The sequence below is a fragment of the Notolepis coatsorum genome (assembly GCF_963971535.1).
Source record: "Notolepis coatsorum genome assembly, chromosome: 7".
Lineage (NCBI taxonomy): Eukaryota > Metazoa > Chordata > Actinopteri > Aulopiformes > Paralepididae > Notolepis > Notolepis coatsorum.
In genome coordinates this window covers 27,648,762-27,674,590 of record NC_140171.1, presented here as the reverse complement: position 1 = coordinate 27,674,590, position 25,829 = coordinate 27,648,762, and the positions used below count along the sequence as shown (strand labels likewise).

The 25,829-nt window shown below is 40.0% G+C and overlaps 2 protein-coding genes and 1 long non-coding RNA gene across 3 annotated transcripts in view; all 3 read right to left on the bottom strand.

Moving 5' to 3' along the window:
* cnga1a (cyclic nucleotide gated channel subunit alpha 1a) overlaps positions 1-6,906 on the bottom strand; it is a gene marked incomplete at both ends in the record, with an annotated part of 155,293 nt that extends 148,387 nt beyond the window's left edge. Inside the window, one exon of the mRNA XM_084318226.1 lies at positions 6,875-6,906. Coding sequence (XP_084174352.1) covers positions 6,875-6,906 — 32 coding nt within the window. The remainder of the gene's footprint in view (positions 1-6,874) is intronic.
* On the bottom strand, positions 5,814-13,931 carry LOC311232378 (uncharacterized protein). Its single transcript, XM_084319159.1, has 8 exons — positions 13,668-13,931; positions 13,508-13,543; positions 13,048-13,374; positions 12,572-12,907; positions 10,511-10,795; positions 10,045-10,290; positions 8,510-8,609; positions 5,814-6,779 (listed from the first exon to the last, which is right to left on the bottom strand). Exons 1-7 carry the CDS (start codon positions 13,696-13,698, stop codon positions 8,521-8,523), a joined length of 1,350 nt encoding a protein of 449 aa, XP_084175285.1. The 5' UTR covers positions 13,699-13,931; the 3' UTR covers positions 5,814-6,779; positions 8,510-8,520.
* An 8,723-nt stretch (positions 13,932-22,654) lies between these two features.
* Positions 22,655-24,545, bottom strand: LOC311232393. Its single transcript, XR_014619943.1, has 4 exons — positions 24,484-24,545; positions 24,277-24,362; positions 24,082-24,135; positions 22,655-23,119 (listed from the first exon to the last, which is right to left on the bottom strand). It is a non-coding gene; the product is annotated as an uncharacterized lncRNA (long non-coding RNA).
* Positions 24,546-25,829: the final 1,284 nt, after the last annotated feature.

Genomic DNA, 25,829 nt, shown 5'->3' with positions numbered 1-25,829 from the left:
TTTATTTACAAGTGACTAACCAAACTAAATCAATACATAAACTCAAGTAACACAATATTTTGTCCCCTATATTCAAATAAAAAGAAACATTGTTTTACCCTTCACCCATTCCCCTCACCATCCTGCCTCCGCTCTCAGCAACATAGGGCCCTAAGAAGCTATTTAAGAGAGCAGGAGACAGTAGGGATTGGGGAACAGATAGAGAGAGGCAAAACAAAGTATCCTCATGGGACCAACTTAGGGTATGCGGGACAATGCGTCCGCAATCACATTCTGAGACCCTTTAATGTGACGAATGTCCAAAGAATAGAGCTGTAAAAACAAAGCCCACCTCATCAACCTCTGGTTGGGATTTTGGAGGGACTTTAAAAAGGTCAAAGGATTATGATCCGTGTACGCCACCAGGGGAGTCACCCCTGACCCCAGATACACGTCAAAATGTTGGAGTGCCCAAATCAGTGATAACGCCTCCTTCTCGATAACTGAGTAGTTAAGTTGGTAGGTGTTAAATTTCCTCGAGAAGAAGGCCACCGATTTATCCACCCCATGCACATCCGCCTGCAGGAGGACTGCCCCTGCCCCTGCCCCCACGTTGGAAGCATCCACCTGTAATGAAAAGGAGTCATTTAAACGTGGAGCAGTTAACACAGGTTCAGAGCACAATAGGGCCTTCACATTTTCAAATGCCACTTGGCATCTGCCTGACCAGACATACTTGGAGTCCTTCCTCAACAAGTTAGTCAACGGCTCTACTACGGATGAGAAGTTGCGACAAAAACTCAGATAATAACCCACTAAACCCAGAAAACGCATAAAAAATTTTTTTGTCGCTGGAGGGGGATAATTTACAATAGCCACAACTTTATCCTGAACCATGCGCACTCTGCCCTGACCGACCACCTTTCCTAAATAGGTGACAGTGGCTCTTGCAAATTCACATTTGGCCAAGTTAATAGTCAACCGTGCCCAGACCAATTTTTTTAATAGTGCCCGGATACGCTGAAGGTGTTCAGACCATGTGTCGCTGTAGATCACCACATCATCCAGGTAGACGGCACACCCATCCAGACCAGCAACTACTTTGTTCATAAGGCGCTGGAAAGTAGCGGGGGCGTTTCGAAGCCCAAACGGCATAACTAAGTATTTGTACAACCCAGAGGGAGTGATAAAAGCGCAAACCTCCTGGCCACGCTTAGACAGCGGGACTTGCCAATAACCTTTTAAAAGGTCAAACCTACTCACGTAAGTAGCCGATCCCACCTGATCTACACAGTCTTCCATGCGGGGAAGAGGAAACACATCTGGTTTGGTAATGTTATTCACTTTACGAAAGTCAGTACATGGTCTATAGGTTCCGTCGGGTTTACCGACCAACAGGCAAGGCGACGCCCAACTTGACGAACATGATTCGGCAATTTGGTTGTCCAACATATACTGAACCTCATCGTCCAAATGCTTGCGTTTCTCGGGTGAGACACGATAGAAGCGCTGCTTTATTGGGGCTGCCTCTCCCACATCCACATCATGTTCAATTAGATGTGTGCGTGAGGGTACATCTGAAAATAAAGCAGGATAACGGTTAATCAGAGCTATTAACTCAACACGCTTCGAGTCATCCAAATCTGCCAAAATCACATCCAACCTCCCCAATGACTCTGAATTTTTCAACCGCCCCTGCAACACCACATCCGGGTTTACTCCTTCCTCAGGGCCGGCTACTGGAGAGGTGGACCTGTACACTGTAGTGGTACAAAGAGAAACCTTCTCAGTCTCCCCATTATTCTCCCCATTATTCTCCCCATCATTCTCCCCCCCTTCAGGATGGCCAGAGTAGTAGGGTTTTAAAGGTTCACATGACATACCCTATTTGCCCTCCTGCCTTTGGCAATAACATAATTCAGGTCAGACACCCGCCGCACAACAGTGTAAGGGCCCATGAACCTTGCCTGAAAGGGAGACGTTACTACCGGCTGTAAAAGCAAAACTTGATCGCCAGCCTTAAACTGCCTAAGTTCAGTGCGGCGATCATAAAGGGATTTCATTCTTCCCTGAGACCTCCACAACTTCTCCTTCACCCACTCAACAGACAAAAACAACCTGCGTCTGAAACCATTAACATAATCAACCAATTTCCGAGGGGGTTCTGTCATGTCCCAGCTGTCCTTCAACACAGCCATGGGACCACGGACTCTGTGACCAAAAACTAGGTCATTAGGGCTAAACCCCGTGCTCTCCTGGACTACCTCCCTGGAGGCCAATAGAAGCCAGGGCAGCCCCTCCTCCCAGTCACCCCCTAATTCCACACAATAGGAGCGCAGCAACGATTTCAACGGGGCCAAAAACAGTGTCTCAGCGCACGGTCATACGTTTTCCTCACTCCCTGATGCCCTGCCACATTGTCATGACAAGTCTGCAACACCAATGGATGAAATTTGCATGGTACCACAAACTGAAAAATGGGGTCACCCACGAAAGCATCCCCATGCGGTATCCACTTCCGAAACAATAAACCGTCATGAAGACAGTATCCCTGCGCCGAGCTACCCATGTCTTCAAATGGCACGGCTTTCTCAAACAGCTCTCGTAAAGCTGGATCAATCACCTGTTCTGCAACCAAATCAGCCTTCGACATGGACTGGAGTTGCTCAGGCAGAATCAAACCCACATGAACCGATTCAACCGCCGCTGTCATGGCACGTGTAACCGCACAGGCTGGATACACAATGACATCAGATGAAGTGTCTAACAAAGTTGGACTAGGTGACTTTTGGGTGACTACATTTGGGAGAGGCCCATCGGCCCACACTCGTACCCCGGCCAGATTGTTACCCAAAATGATGTCCACTCCATCAACAGGCAACTCAGCACGCACACCTATCTGCACATCACCATTCCCCAAACCTGAAACAAGATAAATGTTATGCACAGGAACAGGGAACACAGACATCCCCATCCCTCGAATCAAGATAACATCCCCTTTGTCAGAATCAATTGAAAAAAGCAACACTGACTCACGCACAAACGAATCGATTGAGCCAGTGTCCCGCAGTATCTTGACCGGCACCCTAACGTCACTGCCCTGTAAAGACACAAAACCATCAGAAAGAAACGCACCATACTCTTCCAGGCACGTCTGTCCTATGGTCTTAGCAGACGGTACCGATGGTGACACCATCCTTTGGGTGAGGGAATTGGCCAGCAGAGCAGGTTTTACTTGTGCCTTAAACCCACCCCTCGAGCCAAGAAGTGGGCACTCATCCTTCCAATGTCCAGAACGTTTACAGTAGTTACATGTTTTGACAGACGCCAGTGGCTGTCTATACCGTGTGTCAGACGCAGGTGGCTGTCTATACCATGTGTCAGATGCAGGTGGCTGTCTATACCGTGTGTCAGATGCAGGTGGCTGTCTATACCGTGTGTCACAATCACCCCTTCTCTCTGATCCAAACTTTGGACGAGGAGAAAAATTCTCTCTGCTATGAGCCTTCTCAATAGCTAAACCACCGAAGTTACCCTTGTGAATCAATACATACTCATCTGCCAATGCCGCCGCCTCCCCCGGCGTCACCGCTCCCTGCTGTGTAATGTAAGTTGCCACATTTACAGGAACAGAGTTTTTAAACTGTTCTAATACCAGCAGATCAGAGAGTTGTTCAAAGGTATCGACACCAGACGCTACACACCAACGGGTAAACTGGGTATTCAAATCCTGTGAAAATTCAAGATGAGACTGTTTGTCCCTTTTCTTCCATGTACGGAACCGCTGTCTGTACGCCTCAGGTACAAGTTCGTACACCTTAAGCACTGCCGATTTCACCCGTACATAAACCTTACAGTCCGCGGGACTCAATGCAGAGTATGCTTCCTGGGCTCTACCAGTGAGAACACACTGTAACATCATACAACTATCCTCACTACTCCAGTGCCTTGCATCTGTCAAACGTTCAAACAATGAAAAAAAAACATCTGGGTCCTTCTCATTAAACTGAGGAAGCAAACGAAGTTCACGTAAAACGTCAAATTTACCCCCCTGAGACGGATCCCCAGTACCATCAGTAACATCAGAACTGAGCCACTTTCAGGGTGGGGGTCGTCACAATATCCAAATGAGAAATAATAAGTCACATTACTGCTCAAGCTCCTCTCTCTTATATGTGTACATAAGTGCTTGTTTATAGCTACCTTTAAATGTATTGATATTTTTGCTTAATGTTATACTCGCATCCAGACCATTCCAGAGTGATACCCCACAAACTGCAATGCATATACTTTTAAGAGTTGTATGTACCGTAGGTTGCTTTAAAGCTAATGTCCCTCTAAAATGATAAACACTCTCTCTAGCCATTTTAATAATGTTGCTTGGTAATTCGTTTTTTATTGCCAGAAACATAATTTGTGGAGATTTGAATTTGATTAAGTCCATGAATTTTAATGTTTGACTCCTTACAAACAGACTATTTGTGTGATCTAAATATCTACCAATATCTATCCGTATGGCTCTTTTTTGCAGTGTGCATATCTTTTGTAAGTTGCTTTTATAAGTATTTCCCCAGATTTCAACCCAATATAATAGATATGGTACAATGAGTGTGCAATATAATGTATATAGAGTTTTCTGATTCAGGATATATCTAGTCTTGCCCAGTATACCAATACTTCTCGCTAACTTTTAACACAAATATTTTATATCGGGTTTCCAGCAGAGTTTGTGGTTAAGACCCCTAGAAACTTGTTTGTATATACTCTCTCAATTTTTACATAATACATTTTCAGTTGAGGATCAGTGTTTATTTTACAATTTCCAAATATCATGAAGTTGGTTTTTTTCAAATTGAGTGATAACTTATTTGTGTTGAACCAACCTTTTAATTTGTCTATTTCTATGTTTGCCACTTCTAAAAGCTGCTGAAGGTCATCCCCCGAACATAAAATGTTTGTGTCATCCGCAAAGAAATTTTTACTCAGCATGTTCATAGAGTAGGTAGATTTCTTTTGTAAAACAACTAACACAAGCACACACACACTCACACACACACAGACACACGCTACAAATCTATCTCTCACACTCGCTCTGTCTCTCCTACACGTGATGTCTTGACTCTTGAGTGCATATTGCATTGATGAAGAGTCGTTTAGGCAAAGACAAATATTTTTATTAGCTCATGATTTCAACATTATCCTCAGCATTACACAAATCCAGCAAAACCCTAACTGTATGTGTTCCATAGTGCCGTCATCTCCGTGACCTTTATTACCAATACTGACAGTGCAGAATATAAAAAAAGAAATCTAAAACTGTAAACAAAGATGTAATCATGCAGTAGAATATACACAGAAGGCGTTGTTAGAAATAGACACTGTGCAATATCAAAACATTTGTTCAAAATGGGAAGCTATACTACACATTATGCCATTAACTGTTGTGCAGAAAATGTGTATCCAGTTATCACCGAAAGGAAACTACAGCAATACTGACATTGTCAATGACAACATAACCAATTATTATACTGAAGTACTTGTACTCTTTTTTAATTGCTCATGCACTACATACAGGGGTGTAAAAAGTACCCAGAAATTATGTATGGGTACCGTCTCAAAATCGTACCCAAGTCTAAGTCAGAGTATCTGGCTAAAAACACACTTGAGTAAAAGTTAAAAAGTTTCTACTTTTAAATGTACTTTAAAAGTACAAAGTACACAGTGGTGACCCATGTAACGCGCTGCGTCGCGAAGCGGCCGATCCGGGTTCGATTCCCGGACCTGGTGTCCTTTGCCAAATGTCTTCCCCCCACTCTGTCTCCCGTTCTTCTCTCTCTCTCTCTCTCTCTCTCTCTCTCTCTCTCTCTCTCTCTCTCTCTCTCTCTCTCTCTCTCTCTCTCTCTCTCTCTCTCTCTCTCGCTCTCTCTCTCTCTCTCTCTCTACTGGACTGCCCGGTAGTACAAACAAATAAAAAAAATCTACCAAAAACATAATAAGTACAAAGTACAAAGTACTAAAAAGTTAAAAAAAAAAAATTATTTCGGGGCAATGAAATGTTCCGTTTCGTCCTCTTCATCACTCGTACTATTCTTCTGATAGCAGGTGTTTAATCAAAGATCCCCGCTTTCTAGTCTTGCACAAGGACCAATCAGCATGGGTATGGTATGGCGGGTTAATTTTCCATTGATGGGGATTTCATTGGCTGTTTTTAAATAAAGTGCGGCCACAGGATTAATAACGTTAACGTTAGTTCGTCTAGGGAAACAAATATATATACTAATTAAAATTGTTGGACCTGCAAGATTTGTACTTTGTACTTTGTAGGTCTGCATGTAAGGAGTAAGAAGTATAATTTTTTTTTCTTCTGAAATGTAATTGAGTAAAAGTAATAATACTTATAATACTAATAATACTTGAGTAAAGTGCAAATCCCACAAAACAGTACTTAAGTATTGTAACGAAGTACAATTACTCAAGTACTTTACACCCCTGACTACATAACAGATCGCAATATCCCAAAAATATCCCAGCATACTGTACATTCTTCTAGATGCACTAAAACAAAAGCATTTCAAATACTGTTGAACAAAGTGGTCAATACATTCAGTTCGAATCTCAGGTACTCAGTTAGTGGTACAGGAAGCTGATCAGATGCTCAGTTCGTGGTACAGGAAGCTGGTCAGATGCTAAGTTAGTGGTACAGGAAGCTGGTCAGATGTTAAGTTAGTGGTACATGAAGCTGGTCACCCGCTCAGCCTCCAGCTTGTCTTTCAGCTGCAACTGATACATACAGTACATACCTATATGGGAGGAAAAATCACAGATATTGACATCTTAGCGATAACTGGGTACATTTCATCACTTTTTGATGTATAATATCAATATCGATGGTTACTTGGTATTATTGTTATTATTATTATTATTATTATTATTATTATTATTATTATTATTATTATTATTATTATTATTATTATTATTGACATCATTGTTATTATTAGTAGTATTGTTATTATTGTCATTGTTGTTGTTGTTGTTGTTGTTGTTGTTGTTGTTGTTGTTGTTGTTGTTGGTGTTGTTGTTGTTGTTGTTGTTGTTGTTAGTAGTAGTAGTAGGCTAGCAGTAGTAGTAGTAGCAGCAGTAGTAGTAGTAGTTGCAGCAGTAGTAGTAGTACCAGTAGTAGTAGTAGTAGTAGTAGTAGTAGTAGTAGTAGTAGTAGTAGTAGTAGTAGTAGTAGTAGTAGTAGTAGTAGTACTAGTACTAGTAGGCTAGCAGTATTAGTATTAGTAGTAATAGTAGTATTAGTAGTAATAGTAGTAGTAGTAGTAGTAGTAGTAGTAGTAGTAGTAGTAGTAGTAGTAGTAGTAGTAGTAGTAGTAGCAGTAGTAGTAGGCTAGCAGTAGTAGTAGGCTAGCAGTAGTAGTAGTAGGCTAGCAGTAGTAGTAGTAGTAGTAGTAGTAGTAGTAGTAGTAGTAGTAGTAGTAGTAGTAGTAGTAGTAGTAGTAGTAGTAGTAGTAGTAGTAGTAGTAGTAGAAGGCTAGCAGTATTAGTAGTAGTATTAGTATTTAAGCACACTTTGGGGATATATTATGATATTGAGTGCTTAACTCATTCCCCGCCAACGATGAGTATACTCGTTATTGGCCGCCAATCGTTGGACGCCAACAATGAGTATACTCATTATTTGATCGTTATTTCTTTTATTCGCTGTTTCCAATCGTTATCCATCCAGGGAGCCTGTGTAACCATAGGGAATGAGTCTGAGATCGCAAAAGTCCAATACCGCCGCCTGGTGGTATGCGGCCGATGTTGCACTCCCTTTGATACTATGTGGCTGTGCGTCGATGAAATTCTTCCTGGCGGACTTTTCTAGTAGCCTGGACCGAGGGCTTTACCCGATCGCATTGAATAGTTTTCGGGACCTCCGATTCATTATGCTGTGGTGGGTTATGTCGTGGCCCAAATGGACATACGATCGACCAGATGGCAATCAAATTATTGGAATATTCTTTTTGGAATTTCACCAGCCACAGGTAAGAGCAATTTAACGTCAATTTCAGCTTGATTGTGCCTTGTTTTCATAGCCATCGCCCTGATCATCGTATGCTGTTGTACTAACGAATGCCGTTATTGACAATCAATTAATCAGAAACAACCCCTCCCCCCCTTTCATGCATTTATGATGGAACATAATATACCGATCATATGCATTTTTCTTTTTAATTGTAGCGTGTATAGGGACGAAATGCCAATGGATTAAGTATAATATGCGTCACAGCCTATTACTAGCCTCCCAGGAATTACCCTAAACCGCTCGAAAAGCATACTTATATTCACCACGGTATAAGACGGGAATGTATTGATGGAAAAATTATTCCTTTTTCACATCTTGAATGATAGATACTCGATGTCAAATGGGCCATAGTATTGCATCCATAGTTATAATAATATAAAATATAATATATAAAAAAAAAATTACAAATAAAAATAGAAGTAACAATCTGAGGCAGTAAGCTACTTCCCTGATACATACCGTGACGTGTTTCACCACCAGCTGACAGGATACATCAACAGCACAGCCCACAGCAGCCAGGTGAACAGAGCGTGTGATAGGTGCAGAGACACAGATGAAGCTAAAAGAGAACAAATAATTACATTCTGTTGGAATTCATTTTTTGTAATACATTTTATAAGATGGTACAGATCCTTTCATTCGGAATGGGGATGGCAAAACATGCTCCTAATGAGACTCCACCCCTTGGCTCCGTGAGAGTGGAAGTATGTCTCAGTATCACGTTTCTTTGACAAGTGATTAAGGCCCTTAGGTTGCCATTGGAAATGTGATACAAAACTATTCACAGCGTCCTGCCTGTTAGATTGTGGGAGTGGTGGCGTGGCTCATTTGCACCTATCTAACTCGTAAAAACAGCTATAAAACTCTGTGGATGCAATATGGTGCCTCCAGGCTCCAACTGATATGTAAGTCCAAAATTACCTTATCTACCAGTATATCCTCATTCGATTTTCATGTCCACTAATCATAACAATATTAGTAGTACAGTAGTATGTCGCACACTCTCAGGGGCTCATAAGAAACAAGCATTTTATTATAGTATATATATATATATAGTAAGTATACTGTATTTTGTTCTGACAAATAAAAACAAACTTGAAACTTGAACTTGAAACAATACAAGTATTTATAGATCTACAGTTAGAATGTGGGTTGATGTTTGAACATGGACAGTACCTTATTTCAGAGAAAGGTAGAAGTGTTGGGGGTAACCAATTATAAAGATTTTTTGGCACGGCTGCTGGTTGCGCAGTACACAATTTCACGCTCTCCGACTCTACTGCACTGCGATAATGGTAATCTAATCTAATTATACAGGAAGAAGTCTCTTTCTGTCTGCATGTGTGCCTTTGTGTTTGCTTGTCTGTGTATCTCGAGAACCGAACGACTTCACGCTCAGTGGGTGTGTTGCTGAAGAGCCAAGGGAGTGAAATGTCCAATTTGGTGCCATTTGGCCAGATTGTGGCGATATAACAACAAACTTTACATTTTGGCATGTAACTTGGATTATGTGGGTCCAGACAAATCTATCCATGTAAGCCTTACCCATGTGTGTGTTATTTGCCAGGACCCAAGGGAGTGCAGTGTCTAATTTGGTGCCATTTGGCCAGATGGTGGCACTATATGCATATCTTGAGAACCGTTCACCTGATCAACTTCACACCTGGTGGGTGTATTGCTGAGGATCCAAGGGCGTGCAGTGTCTAACTTGGTGCCAACTGGCCAGATGGTGGCGCTATAACAATACATACATTACATTACACACATTACATTTCACACGGGCATGCTTTGAACGTGACTCTGCAAGCAGCAGTTTTAGGTGCCAAGCGATCGGCCAGTTCCGAACGGGCATGTTTTGAACAGGCACTACTGTTCTTTGATTTTGGCACGCGAGTGCTGTGGAGAGAAGATACGCTAGCAGCAATGTTTCTGACGGGTGTGTACAAACGCGGCTTAAACAAACACGACTCAATTTAAGTGTAAAGGTTTGTCACCTCTCACTGACAACCAGCTCCTTGCCGATTCTCCCAGTTCAGGATGGTTACACATGTAATAGCCTTCGTCCGACTGGGATACACTGTAGATGGTCATCTGTCCCGTTGCCTCAGTGCCGATGAGTGAGTCGAATTTGTAGAACTCAGCACTGCGGTAGTCGGGCCGCGTCCGGTATCTACAGGCCAGCGTCACAGAGTCTCCTATAGACACCGGCAGGACGGGACTCTCCAGGATCACGTTCCTCGCTGCACAACACAACATGTCACCAATACTATTACAATCAAATGACAGACAGACAGACAGACAGACAGACAGACAGAGACAGACAGACAGACAGACAGACAGACAGACAGACAGACAGACAGACAGACAGACAGACAGACAGACAGACAGACAGACAGACAGACAGACAGACAGACAGACAGACAGACATTTTGTTAGCTTCTCTTGGAAACATGGACTCACATCTCTCTGTGAAGTTGGCGGCGTCACTGAGCTCTCCAGAGTCGGACTGACACCAGTACACCGCAGTGACAGAATCATAACGGGTGTCATTGATGAAACAGGAGGACCCCGTCACTGTTCCAAAGTCAGTACCGCACTCTGCCTGACCGTTGCTCCATGTGGATCTCTTCACTCTCCAGCCAGTAGAGTTGCCACGTCCCTCACAGCTCACTGAGAAAGGCTGTTCGCTGAAGTGCTGCACTCTGTTGGGACTGAATCTCAGAGTGGCTGATGGTGGCGATGTGCCTGGGTGACAAAATAATAATTTATGTTTGTGCGTGTGTGCATGTGTGTGTGTGTGTGTCTGTGTGTGTGTGTGTGTGTGTGTGTGTGTGTGTGTGTGTGTGTGTGTATGTGTATGTGTATGTGTGTATCTACAAAACCTTCTGTTTAATCATCTTAGATTTTTCAGGTCTGGTCAATTTGAGCATGGTGTTATTCACAGTCAAAGATAAAAAAAAAATGTAATTGATATTCTCATTTGGTTCATTACAATTTACTCAAGCCTAGTAACAGACACAGTATTTCTGACACTGGGAATACATTCCCTGAGATCCATATGTCCCTAGAATCAGATACCAAGAACATGCAAATTTACCATATTAAAAAAAAGTCTATAAATGTGTATTCTACATTCTTATGGAATGAATGAGATACAAAAAAAATTATAAAAAAATTCAAAAATAATAATTTATTTTTAATTAATTTTGAGTTAATTTTCATAACGCGATAATTTGCTGTGTAATTAATTTATCTAATTAACGCGATAAACTGACAGCCCTAATGTATATATATATATATATATATATATATATATATATATATATATATATATATATATATATATATATATATATATATATATATATATATATATATATATATATATATATTATTAGACACAGTGGATAAGTCTCCCTGGCTCCCGGGCTTAGCCCCCCCCCCCTCAATAATCGCAGTGTATCCCCAGCAAAAAGCCAGACTACACCACTGGATGTCAGAGTGAGGTAGTGAGTCGGCACCATCACCATGCCGGTGGTGCACCAGGTAGGAGGAGTCTGCACACCATGTCACACTACAGTCACCAGAGCCGCTAAACTTCAGTACGCCGTTTACATCACCGTGACCACATGGCCCGTACAAACACAAACAAGTCAAGGGATATTGATGGGGCAGGAGACTGATGCATGTCATTCAGGTTTATAGAGTGATGTAGGCCGACATAGTCGTTTGTTTTGTCTGCTTGCTGACAATGACGTATTTCAGCTGAAAAGAAATAGGTACTCTGACATTACAGATTGGGTTGGGGCAGAGTGTGCACCAGGGGGCAGCAACATGACTGTGTGTGTGTGTGTGTGTGTGTGTGTGTGTGTGTGTGTGTGTGTGTGTGTGTGTGTGTGTGTGTGTGTGTGTGTGTGTGTGTGTGTGTGTGTGTGTGTGTGTGTGTGTGTGTGTGTGTGTGTGTGTGTGTGTGTGTGTGTGTGTGTGTGTGTGTGTGTGTGTGTGTGTGTGTGTGTGTGTGTGTGCGTGTGTGTGTGTGCGTGCATCAGAGGTGGGACCAAGTCATTGTTTTCCAACTCCCAAGTCTCTTCACACTCAAGTCCCGAGTCAAGTCCCAAGTCAAGACTGGCAAGTCTCAAGCAAGTCACAAGTCTGAAACTTTGGATTTCAAGTCCTAAATAAGTCCTAATGCGTTCTTCACAAATATAATGACGTTTAAAACAGAGTAATAGTTAGTAGTATGTTCAATTTAGTTAATTCCACACTGACACGCAACTTCCTTCTACTTGCGCAACTTGATTGGTTGGAATTTGTCATGTGACTCGAGTGCACACCTCTGTGTGTGTGTGTGTGTGTGTGTGTGTGTGTGTGTGTGTGTGTGTGTGTGTGTGTGTGTGTGTGTGTGTGTGTGTGTGTGTGTGTGTGTGTGTGCGTGCGTGCGTGTGTGTGTGTGTGTGTGTGTGTGTGTGTGTGTGTGTGTGTGTGTGTGTGTGTGTGTGTAAAGTATTCACATTGACTCACCTGTCACCCAGAGAAGCTGAGTATGGCTGTAATGTGTGAGGTATTCTGGGTCTCCTCTCCCAGCTCTACACACATATGCCTCGATGTGGGTCTGATTGACAGTGCTGAGAGTCAACGAGCCTCCAGCTCCACGCTGGCTGTCTGCCAGTGCTTCTACAGAGAAGGTCTTATACACGTCTGAAGGAAGCCCCTTTGCATAGGGGATGGCCTTGTACCAGTAAAACCTCCAGCCTGTTGACGATTTCGATAAGCTGGAAATTCCACAGATCAGAGTCGCTGTGTCTCCAGTTCTCAGCCAGCGGGAAGGAGACACGGCCACAGTACTGCTAGGTTTTGCTTTATGGAGGAGAGACATCATTTAACAATTACTATCACAGCGAGAACATTTCCTTCCAAATCACACGAGCCGCCAATTCTTTTTATGACCTTGAGACAGACAAATAATCAATAAGATAACCGTATACAAATGAACTCACCGTAAATAGTTAGCTCAATCACATTACTCATCTGAGAACTTTGGGAGTCCTTTTTCCGAACCCCCATACAGCTGAAATTCCCTTTCTTTATACCCCCAAAAAGCACGTCCAAATTGATATCGTTGGCATAAATGGCATCTTTGTATTCATTCTCGCTAGAGGAAAAAACCGGGGTGTCAAATTCACCGTCCCGAAACCATTTGTGCTCCCAGTCAGAAACCCCTCCTCCTCCTCCTTCACCCTGGATGTCACATCGAAGTGTAACAGTTTCTCCCAAGAATATCACAGCAAACTCATGTTGCAGGGTCAATACTGGTCTGGGTATGTCTGTACAGTAAAAAGTGAGAAAACGTTAAAGCATGATAGCGCAATGACACAACATTTGCAGTTGAAAATACTGCACTTGTTCAAATAGATCAAGGGGTGAGCTCGGATGGAATCAAGCTAATTCAATACCTACTTTGGGTGAGTCTTGGTGGAATCAAATAACTCAGAACTGAAGCACACGAAGACAAGAAATAAAACATGTTCAAATTACTTTATTAAACTATAGGTTTTAATTACAATAGATTACAACATGTGTGTGTGTGTGTATGTGTGGTTGGATGCAAGATACCTACAGATTAGTGCGCTTATTACAACCGGCTCCATCTTGTTCCTGTAGAGCAGACGCCCTTCTGCCTTTCACGGGCAGAGCGGTCTGTTATTGTTTAGGATTTCCTGGAATGTGCAGACGGGACAGCCTCAAGGCTCGTGCATTGATTGGTCAATAACTCACTTAGATGATGACTTGCACATGGGCTTTACCCACGCATTTCCATACTCTTCCCTACTCCCTACTGACCTACAAACGCCTTGGTACTAATGTAGGCTGCTGTATTATCTTCCTGTTGTTTGCAAGGGAAGCAGTTTTTATTACGATACTTCCTCTCTTCTATTAAAGCTACAGCTACAGCCATGACCGTCTAGGAATGGTTTCATTTGTCAAGTACAGGGAGCAAATTATATATATATATATATATATATATATATATATATATATATATATATATATATATATATATATATAGTTTATTATATGTATAGTATATGTACTGTATATGTATATAAATAGAGAGAAAGAGAGATGTTTTGAGTGGAATAAGATACAAACTCAAATACTACAGTACTACAAAGTGACAAATGTGATCGCAGCCCACTATTTTAAACATAAGGAAAGGGTGATTATCACTGGGTTTTAAGCTGTTGTTAGAGATACGATGATGATGATAATGATGATGATGATGATGATGATGATGATGATGATGATGATGATGATGAAGAAGATTATTCTATTGGGAATTATCTAATATAGTGCTTTAAGGACCCACCCCTTCCTCTCTGCCAGGCGCTGTGTGCTACGTATAGCAACAAAGGCTTTCTACAAACTCACAGAGGCACAGGCAGCTTCAAGTTGGATTTATAAAAAAATATTTCCCAGCCTCTGATTGGCAGGCAGTTTGTACACACAATGTACTCTTTACTGTAACGGGGAACATGCTGGTGGTGTTCGTTTTTCGATGCGACCCTGGGACACCACCCTACAAAATCTTCTTAAGATTCAGATAGATAGATAGATAGATAGATAGATAGATAGATAGATAGATAGATAGATAGATAGATAGATAGATAGATAGATAGATAGATAGATAGATAGATAGATAGATAGATAGATAGATAGATAGATAGATAGATAGATAGATAGATAGATAGATAGATAGATAGATAGATAGATAGATAGATAGATAGATAGATAGATAGATAGATAGATAGATAGATAGATAGATAGATAGATAGATAGATAGATAGATAGATAGATAGATAGATAGATAGATAGATAGATAGATAGATAGATAGATAGATAGATAGATAGATAGATAGATAGATAGATAGATAGATAGATAGATAGATAGATAGATAGATAGATAGATAGATAGATAGATAGATAGATAGATAGATAGATAGATAGATAGATAGATAGATAGATAGATAGATAGATAGATAGATAGATAGATAGATAGATAGATAGATAGATAGATAGATAGATAGATAGATAGATAGATAGATAGATAGATAGATAGATAGATAGATAGATAGATAGATAGATAGATAGATAGATAGATAGATAGATAGATAGATAGATAGATAGATAGATAGATAGATAGATAGATAGATAGATAGATAGATAGATAGATAGATAGATAGATAGATAGATAGATAGATAGATAGATAGATAGATAGATAGATAGATAGATAGATAGATAGATAGATAGATAGATAGATAGATAGATAGATAGATAGATAGATAGATAGATAGATAGATAGATAGATAGATAGATAGATAGATAGATAGATAGATAGATAGATAGATAGATAGATAGATAGATAGATAGATAGATAGATAGATAGATAGATAGATAGATAGATAGATAGATAGATAGATAGATAGATAGATAGATAGATAGATAGATAGATAGATAGATAGATAGATAGATAGATAGATAGATAGATAGATAGATAGATAGATAGATAGATAGATAGATAGATAGATAGATAGATAGATAGATAGATAGATAGATAGATAGATAGATAGATAGATAGATAGATAGATAGATAGATAGATAGATAGATAGATAGATAGATAGATAGATAGATAGATAGATAGATAGATAGATAGATAGATAGATAGATAGATAGATAGATAGATAGATAGATAGATAGATAGATAGATAGATAGATAGATAGATAGATAGATAGATAGATAGATAGATAGATACATAGATAGATAGATAGATAGATAGATAGATAGATAGATAGATAGATAGATAGATATACAGTTACAGACGACTGTATACACTCACAAACATTCACATGGCATACAAACAATTAAAACAACAATACATACTCCTAATCAAATTCATAATACAATACAACAATACATACTCCTAATCAATTCGCAATACAATACAACAATACATACTCATAATTAATTCATAATACAATACAGCATAATATACAATTTAGCTTTTCCATACATTATCTATGTTCATATCAACCAATTATACAATCTTCTAATAATATATCCATATCAGACATACCTTTTAATTTACATATATCCCTATCTCCTTATCAGACACAACATTTATTTATTATTGAAATTACAATTGAGGTCATCCTCATTTTCAATGTAGTCGAGACTTTACAGACATTTCAATGCACACATTTCTACAATATAACAATAATAAATATGAATAGCTATCTACATAGTACTCTCAGTCCAGAGTGCACCACAGCAATTAGTATAAAACATTTAAAATAAAATAAAAATAAAAATGAACATGGGCATAAAATCAGCACACAAATTGACAAAATAAAAATTTGCATAAACTTCAGACATAAGAATAGGTATAAAAGACAATAAAAGTAGTGTAATGTAGACGTGCAGATTTAAGAATAGGCATAAAATAAGTACAATAGTATAATGTCGCTCACACTATCTATTAGGGAATGTCAATTTCTTTGGTTGAAAATGTTGTTTTACCAAGTTTCTGAAACGACATTTACTATTCTCATGCGTAACATGTCTGGGAAGAGAGTTCCATTCCTGCATGCCACAGAACATGACAGTTCGCTTCATTGCATTCTAGCTCACTTTTGGAAGTGTAAAACCTTGTGCAGAAGCATGTCTGATGGAATGGTTGTCTGTCAAGACTTATAGATAAATTGTTACATAAAATTGAGGGGATCTTTGTAACAAGAATATGCCTAGTGAATACAAGGAGTGAGCAGAGTAACTTATGTTTGACAAGTAACCAAGTTAAACAACTGTGCATCGCTGCGACATTAGTTCTGTACTCACAGCAAAGCACTATCGTGCTGCTTTGTTTTGTACCATTTGCAATTTTAGCTGCATATAGTGCCTGTCAGCTAGTGCTAGCCCCTATAGTACAAAGTGTTTGTGCATTAGGGCTTGAGTTCAGGTGACGGACAGGATATGTGCTATTCTTAAAACGAGATGTCCTACACCTGAGACTTCGGAGTCTTCTACCAGAGGGAAGTAAAGAGGTAGTAAGCAGGGTGAGAGGGGTCACCAATCACCTTCTCCCCTTTTCACCATTATGGATGTCTGATTACAGGGCCCGGGAATGTTACAGAGACAGGATTTTATTCTCAGTGCATTTTATTTGTCAGTGAATTTCAACAAAAATGACTAAGATGGTTAAAAAATGTTGCCTACCCAATCTTTAATCACACACATATCCCAAAGCTAATCTACGATGAAAATGAACAGTGTTTTCTTCTCCTGTTATTGTCTGCACTGTACCTTTTTATGTCAGGGAACCTGTGTGATAAGCTGAACTCTGAAATTCTAAATCCCCTGCCTTATCAAAGGCAGAAATGTATATTAGAATACCTCACTCAAGGTAGAGAGCCTGTGTGAACCACAGTCAGAGCTAGGGGTGATCTTTTAATAACCGGTTAATTGTCCCATTGTCACAGGGAAGGGGTGGAGCCAAACTCCTTTATTTGGGCAGAGAAAGTATGACAGGGGTCTATTGAGTTTAAGAGTTCGAAAATAGTTGGAATGATGGAATAAACAGTTAATGATTAGGCATATGGAATACTTCCTGGAATATGTGACATCATAATGACATCACATATCCCAACTCTTTAACCCATGAACTTACAAACCAAATGGAATTTTACAAGACAGTTTATAGTGTTTGGATATAATGAAACCTCACATAAAACATGTCCAATCTAAACTCTCACGAAGCATTTCAGTCATGAGTAAAGTAAAGCACATTCTGGATAGAAAATCACTCTACATTCTCTACTGTTCACTAGTTTTACCATATTTAAATTACTGTGCTGAAGTCTGGGGAAACAATTATAAGTCTACACTACAACCACTTTTTATACTCCAAAAAAGGGCCATAAGGATAGTTCACATTGCAGGTTATTGTGATCACACTAACATATTGTTTTTGGAGTCAAAGACATTGAAGTTAAATGATCTTGTGGAATTTAAAACGGCACAATTAATGTATAAAGCAAAAAGTCATGCACTTCCAAGAAACATTCAAGAATTGTTCTTTGATAGGGAGGGGGGTTATAATCTGAGGGGAGAACACAATTTAAAAGTGCTAAATGTACGCACTACCATGAGAAGACACTGCATCTCGATATGTGGAGTGAAACTGTGGAACAGTCTAAATGTGGTGCTAAAGCAATGTCCAAACATGAGACAATTCAAACTGATGTATAAGGAAATGATGTTCACAAGGTACAGGGATGAGGAAGGGACTTGATATTCACGGGTGTTTAAATTTTTTACTTTATTTCTTTCATGTTTTACATATATCGTTTTATTTGTTTTGCATATATATATATATATATATATATTTTTTTTTTAATGTTTTAAAACAGTACACTCATTTGAGTAGTGGAAAAGGGGTAAGATTAAATAAGTGTATACTTCTTCCTACTCCTTTTCGAACATGTAGATTGAGCTGTGTTTTGCTTTTGTTAAGTTTCAAGTTTCTTTAATAGTTGTCATACAGAAGTACAGAATACTTTTATACAAAATGCTTCTTACTGTTATGCTCCAGAGACTGTGCTAGACAAGATAAGTATGAAATAAAATAGTATAGCATGTAAAATAGAAGTAAAAATAGAGGTCACAGTGTTCAGTATAGACATAATGTACAATGTTCGATGCAGAATAGAAGTAACTGAGTTACCATACAATATACAATATACTATGCAATGTACTAATATACAATACTATATAGTGCAAAGCAGAAATGGGATGAGGTACAATTTAGGTACAATTTACAGTAAGGTGTACGAGTTGTAGTGCAAATCCTTTACCAATAAATATAAAGTGTGTTTAGGTGATCTAAAGTGTGGAGAGTGGGTGCTGCAGTGTGTTGTTTGTTTAAAGTGAGTGTGTGCGTGTGGGTGTGTGTGCTGTGTGCATTTGATGGTTGTTGCATAGTGTTTATTGTTCGTTGAGCAGCCTGATGGCCTGGGGATAGAAGCTTCTTCTGAGTCTTTCTGTGCTCGCCTTAAGACTCCGGTATCGCTTGCCTGACCGCAGCAGTTCAAAGAGGCAGTTGTTCGGGTAGCTGGAGTCCTTGATGATTCTCTTAGCCTTACCCCTGCACCGCTTGTTGTAAATGTTCTGGAGGGTGGGAAGCCCCCCTCCAATTGTGCGGTCGGCTGAACGTGTCACTCTTTGTAGTCTGCTACGGTCTTGTGCAGTGCTATTCCCAAACCAGGAGGTGATGTTGCCAGTCAGGATGCTCTCTATTGTACATGAGTAGAAGTTCTTAAGGATCTTCTGACTGACTTGGAACTTCCTTAGGCGCCTGAGGAAGTAGAGGCGTTGTCGTGCCTTCTTCACAACACTGTCAATGTGTGTGGTCCATGTCAAGTCCTCGGATATGTGGGCTCCGAGGTACTTGAAACTGTTGTTTGTTTGTATTCATTGCATGTTCGAAATAAAGATTTCAAATCAAATCAAATCAAATCAAATGAATGAATCACTGTTCCTTTAAAGTACTTCTGCTATCTTAGCAAGGTGACCCTTGCAAAGGAGATCTTGGATCTCAAAAAGACCACAAAGAGGTTGTTACATGTGTTGGATAATCGTGTTCTCAGCCAGTAATCAACTCGTCACCTGTGGTTCCATGAAGTTTCTGCGTTGTGTTGTTTATCTGTGATAGTTATCTTACTTGGAAGTCGACCTTCCCCGTACTGGCTGTAACACTGTTCCACCCCGTTAATGCACCCGTACAAAGAATTAACTCGAAAACGTTGTCTCTTTCCTCAGATTGTGATGTTTATTCCATAAACATAGACTCATAACAAGATGGAAACGGTTTGAATCGTCTTTGAAAGTCTTTCCTCATATCAGCGTGGTGATGTTTGCGGCCTAGCCTCGTGGCCTCCCTTCCCCCTCCCAACCCTCTGGCTTTGAGGGTTGGGAGCTCAGCTCCTGACTTGCTGTTAACGTGACTGCGTGTCTGGTTAGTCTACTTTAAACTGGAAGAAACTCATAGCTATAACGTCTTTCCCCTAGCAACGGCGGCCATCCCCGTAGCCACCAGTGGCGTCGTTAGCCCTGGGCTTCCGGGGCTTTAGCCCCGGATGTTTTTCTCCTAGCCCCGGATCTAAAAAAAAAAAAAAAAAAAAAAAAAACATTTACATTTTTTTTTTTTTTTACTTTTTTTTTTTTTTTTTTTTTATGTCAGCATCCCCATTGTCTGTGCTGAATGTTTGTTAGTGTTTGGTATTTTTTGTTGGTTTTTAGTACTTTTAAACATTTTTAGTAAGTAGTTTTCATTTGATCCTATAATTCTTTCATTCACCGATTTGTGGACTTTTTTTTTAGTGTCCTGAAAGGCGCCTTATAAATAAAATGCATTATTATTATTATTATCATCCAGGAGGGAAAAGACACTTTGGATAGTAGGGACTGCATCTCTGCCTGTCCTGACCAGGAAACACTTTGCAACTGTGATCTCCTCTGGCAATAGTTGGATATTGTAATGTGTGGCGAGGGGTTGCAGCAATTCCACTGAGAGAAACTGGTCTGAGGCTGGATAACATGCCTGTATGCCTCTCATAAATTGTTATCCAACTCATGAGAACCTGCTCTCAAGCTCTTGCAGCATTCTGTCGACGACTGGATAGAACAGTCTCTGTCTCAGCTGATCTCCTGAGCTGAGGTCTGAGCTTGTGCCACAAGATGACTCAACTACATACTCGTCCATCCTTTTCTGCTTCCTCCTTTGGCTGGTAGTATGTTCCTCAATCCAAAGGCCATTACATATGGCCTTTGTCCTGTCATACATGTCCACTGCCATCTCTGATGTGCGATAACCTTTGAGTGTGTCCTGCACTGTGCTTTTAAATAGTACAGATATTGAAGATGTGCACTTTAACGCAGCAGCACCTGGAGCCATCCATACCCATGTCCAGTGTCCTATAATAATCTTTAATCGAACCTCGGATAGTCCGGTTGGTTTGGGGTGGTGTGAAAGCTCATTCACTCTTGCAAGTGAACCCTGCTGCGGTTCATTTGAGATGTGAATGCAAAGCGGACCAAAGGCAGGAAAATACCCAAAAATCGAATCTTTTTTTAATGAGAAGACTGAAACATATGTATATAATGAAACACACAATCGTTTTTTTTTCGATTGCCTAAGCATGATTTTGAAAACGGGGCCCGGTGTTTCAAAACACACAATTAGCACAACCACACACACAATTATCAGAACACCTCGTCAGATCCTTTGCTAAATTAAACACTTGTCAAAACCATACACTAATTTTGTTACCATATGAAACACACGTTACATAATGACTTAATTCTGTTTGAACCAGTTACACACACTGCTGTGCTTAACCTAAAACACATTTAGCAATTCTATTTCTCAGTGATTATAGTACTGTAAGTGAAGTACGCAGATAATGTGCAAATATACAATAAATTCACCAAACACTACACAAGACCAATGCTGTAGACTGATGAAAATATAATTTATTTATCTACATATACCCAAATCAATGATGCAGACTGATGAAAAAAATAACATTTTCTCTCCATATAACCAAATCAGTCAACATTTCAACATGGAGAATCACAACAATACATGTCCCAGTTTTCATGCTACTATGTGCATAACACTGTAAGCTCAGCAAATATCAGACAAACATAAAATACTGTATCCAGTACAGGTTAAAATTACAGTAACACAATTTTTTTTTTGAAATAATTTAAACAGAAAATACTAGACATTATCTCTTTGCCTAGCTGGATCTGGCAAGATAATTTTTTGTTGTGATTCTCCATGTTGACTGATTTGGGAAAATGGGAGAAAATTTATATTTTCATCAGTCTGCATCATTGGTTGTCTTGTGTAGTGTTTGGTGAATGTATTGTATATTTTCACGTTCTCTGTGTACAGTACTTTACTCTCCTTCCATTTTGGTTGAAGACAGGTGAACTCACCTGCTGCATTTTTATAGTGCTTAAACCTGATTGTGTATCTACAATTAACTGTGTTTTTATTTTGTTATTGGTGTATATGTGTATGTATGTACAGTATATGTATATATATTATATGTATATATATGTGTATATATGTATATTTGTACTCCTGTTGGGGCTTCTTGGACCAGATCAATGTTTTATCTGGCTAAATAAATAAATAAATAAGAAACTGATGATTTGGTCCTGTTAACTTTGAATTTTCTATGGGGACTGCCCAGATCCCTCTCATGGACCTGGACCTCACTTTGAGAACCTCTAATGATTCTAGTTATTCAGTATTCATCTCTAATTAATCTAAAATTGCGTATTTCTGTGCTTAAAAAAAAAACGCCCCTGGTAGCCACGCCCCTTCTCTCGTTACTAAGTGACACGACGCCAGCCAGTGTTCTGCTAGCCCATAGCACCCCACCCTATATCTCATCCCCATAGCAACAGCTTCTCCCCTCCCTAGCCGACCAGCTCTCTTTGTTGATGCGGCCGATGACCTCATGCTGCTATCACTCACACACCCCGCACCCTGTCTCTGGTCTGTTCTGGAGAGCCTAACACACACTACATGGAAGCTGTCTCAGTGTTAATTATAAAGCCTGAGTGTCAGAGTAGATGTCTGCTGTCATCTACAGATATTTACATTACTGTATACACATATGAAAAACAAGTCGGATCTCACACATGATTCCAACAACACGCATACAAGAATTGTTCTCATTGTTCTTATGTGATTTATTAATCCAATTTTAGACAAACAAAACATGATATGAACAAGTAGAATGCGAGATTCCCATCTCACTTTCTTCCAGGAGGAGGAGGAGGAGGAGGAGGAGGAGCGGCCAGGCTGGCCAGTAAGAATGGCAGTAATGCCAACAGGTTAAAGTCGGGTGGAGGTGCCACAGGAGGTTGTGGCACGTGAACAGGGTAGGGGGCATAGCGGATATAGCCCCCATAGCCCCCAAAACCTCCATAGCGTCTCTGGAAGAATAGAGTGAAAGAAAAGTTTTGAATTTAAGAAATGGTGATTATTATAAGGCCTCTCTTAGTAATATGTTTTAGTCTATTTGTTTTGTTGTGTTTTTTTCATGCTGAATGAGTTAGGCTATGATTATGATTATTATTATTACGATATGAGGGTTTTGCAGCACAGCAAAGATATATTATATATCCTGGTTACCTAACCTATGGGTAAGGACCCAAAATTGTACCTGGGACCCACGGTGAGAGACTTAACGTTTACATATCGATCCCAGGCTTTAAATGTTGAATATTATCACTAGGGCTGTGTTGATCTGAGTCAACTAATGGTCATGTGCTTTTGTCAACCTGGTACTAGTTGATTTAATTGAAACATTTCTGTCCTGCAAACTGATACAATAAAATTTGAATTTATATAATTGTCAATTGTGACAATTGTTAAATGATACAGTGACAGTTCCTGTGCCCCAGGACAATTCGGTCAGTATTTGTGAACACGCACCACTCTCTCCTAAAGCTAGAAGTCAGAGAGAGAACCTTCCCATCCGTGATGTAATGTTAATTAATGGTGCTCTGACTTTGTGAGGCCATAAAATGTTACGCCCAAATTAGGTTTTAATTCTGCTTCAGACCTTTTAGAAATTCTAGAATATACTGTAAACCTCCCCTTTAAAAATAAACTGAAATAAAATGACATAGATGAATTAAAAACGTTCCAGGAATTAAGAAAAACAGCCAGTTCTTCACAAAGATGATTTTGTCTATAAAATGGGTTTTATGCACCTATAGGGCAATGAAACACTGCAAATTCATATTAGAATACAAAAAAAGATTAAGTCCAAACAAATACATGTTTATCAGACAAAACTTAATTCACAAGATTTCCACCCAACAGATGTGACATAGACTGGTTTGTCTCATAATTGTGTGAGTAGGTGAGAGAACTGTGAGCAGATACTAACCTCTGAACTCTCTGAACTGTACGAACGTTTCTCCCGCTCCTTCTCCTCAGATACCTTAACAATGGAAATGGACGATTTTATGGAATGAACACCATTGAAATACTGTATCTGATTTAAGTGTTCATTAAGTAAAGTATGAACCAATCACACATTAATGTCCCACATAGCAGGGTTTGAATGTGTGTTGACACTTACAGGAAGAGAGGAACACAGTGCCACCAAGCACATGGTGAGGACTAGTAGTTTCATCACTCGAATCTATAGGTCAGCACACTCAGGTCCTTTGTAGAACAAACGGCAAAAGGTTTGACATTCAGACATATTTACCAAACTATTCACACAAATCATTTTATGAGCAGTAGTATATTTTACAAAACAAATGTTTCCCCAACCTTACATTACCTCGAGGATGTATGATGGTAATAATACGTGTCACATTGGGTGTCTGATGCTGAATTTACAGTGACTTTGACATGTGTGCATGTGCTCTTTTTAAAGAAAATGTCTGCCCTCCATCATCCAATCAGATGTTGTGACTTGTATTTTTGTTAGTGATATGATGAAATAATTATATATTTGTTGGATTATCCTAGAAATGTTTGTCCACAATTCAGGAAAGCACAGTTCATCCATATTGGGAAACAATTAATTCATTTAGAAACAATGCATGATTCATTGAGTACTGCTTTTTTGTCATGAGTAACACCTTATGTACTTAGCTCCACTCTAATTATAATGGAAGGAATGTCTGTCTGCATACGTCTGTCTGTATGTCTGTCCTTCCCATATTGTCACAGGTTGACAGGACAGGGCTCATCCAACTTCGTTCTCCAACCAGACATCTTCTCCTCCACTGTGGGTGTAGAGGCTACTCATCTACCCCCCCGCCTACCCAACCCCCCCCCCCCCTCCCCCCCCCCCCCACCTCCAATGTACAGTTTCCCACCCCACCCACCTACCCGAACCCCCCCACCTATACCCAACCTCCTCCAATGTACAGTTTCTTCCCTCTCAAATGTATATACTCTCTTTTTAGACTCTTTTTGTACTCATAAACAGTACTGTATATTTGTAGATCTGGTATGTCATAAATGTCTAGATGTAGCAGTAGGCCTACTGTCTATCTGTATGTCATATATGTTATGATGAATTGAAAATAGGGGACCCTGGGCCCTGCACGACTCCAGGGCGCTGAAGAGGGCGAGGAAGATCATGGCCGACCACTACCACCCCAGGTCACAGCCTCTTCACCCTGCTCCCCTCTGGGAGAAGGCTGAGGATCCCAAAGGCTGTGAAAGCTCGTCACAGACTGAGCTTCTTCCCCTCAGCTGCCAGGCTGATCAATGCCTCAGCCCCCCCTCCCCCCCTCGGTCCCCCCCCCCCCTCCCCCCTCTGCCCCCAAGTGACACTGGCACAATTACACTGACTGCACTGCACTAGTCCTTACTGGAACTCTGCACTCTTCACTTTATATATATATATGTATTTATTTAATTGATTAATCCCCCACTGCACTGTTTTTTGTCCTGTGTCTGTGTTAGTGTTTGTCGTTTATTGTGAAAAAAAAGAAAGGAAAAAACGCATAAACTGTAACGCTGCAACAATTACCAATGTGTTTTTACACAAATGGCTTAACACTTTAATCGCCGTTGACGCTGAAACACGTCTTTCCCCGCCATGCTCATTCTGCCGAAGACGCTGGACAGCGTCTTTGATATCAATATTTCAAAAATCTGTGATCGAAATCA

Bases quoted from the DNA above. Each gene is read 5' to 3' on its own strand.
- LOC311232378 (XM_084319159.1), bottom strand. From the start codon at position 13,698: ATGGAGCCGGTTGTAATAAGCGCACTAATCT. The intron at 10,291-10,510 runs GTGAGTCCATGT...TGTGTTGTGCAG, and splicing joins CGCCAACTTCACAGAGAGAT to CGAGGAACGTGATCCTGGAG. The intron at 8,610-10,044 runs GTGACAAACCTT...GTTCTCTTTTAG, and splicing joins GAGCTGGTTGTCAGTGAGAG to CTTCATCTGTGTCTCTGCAC.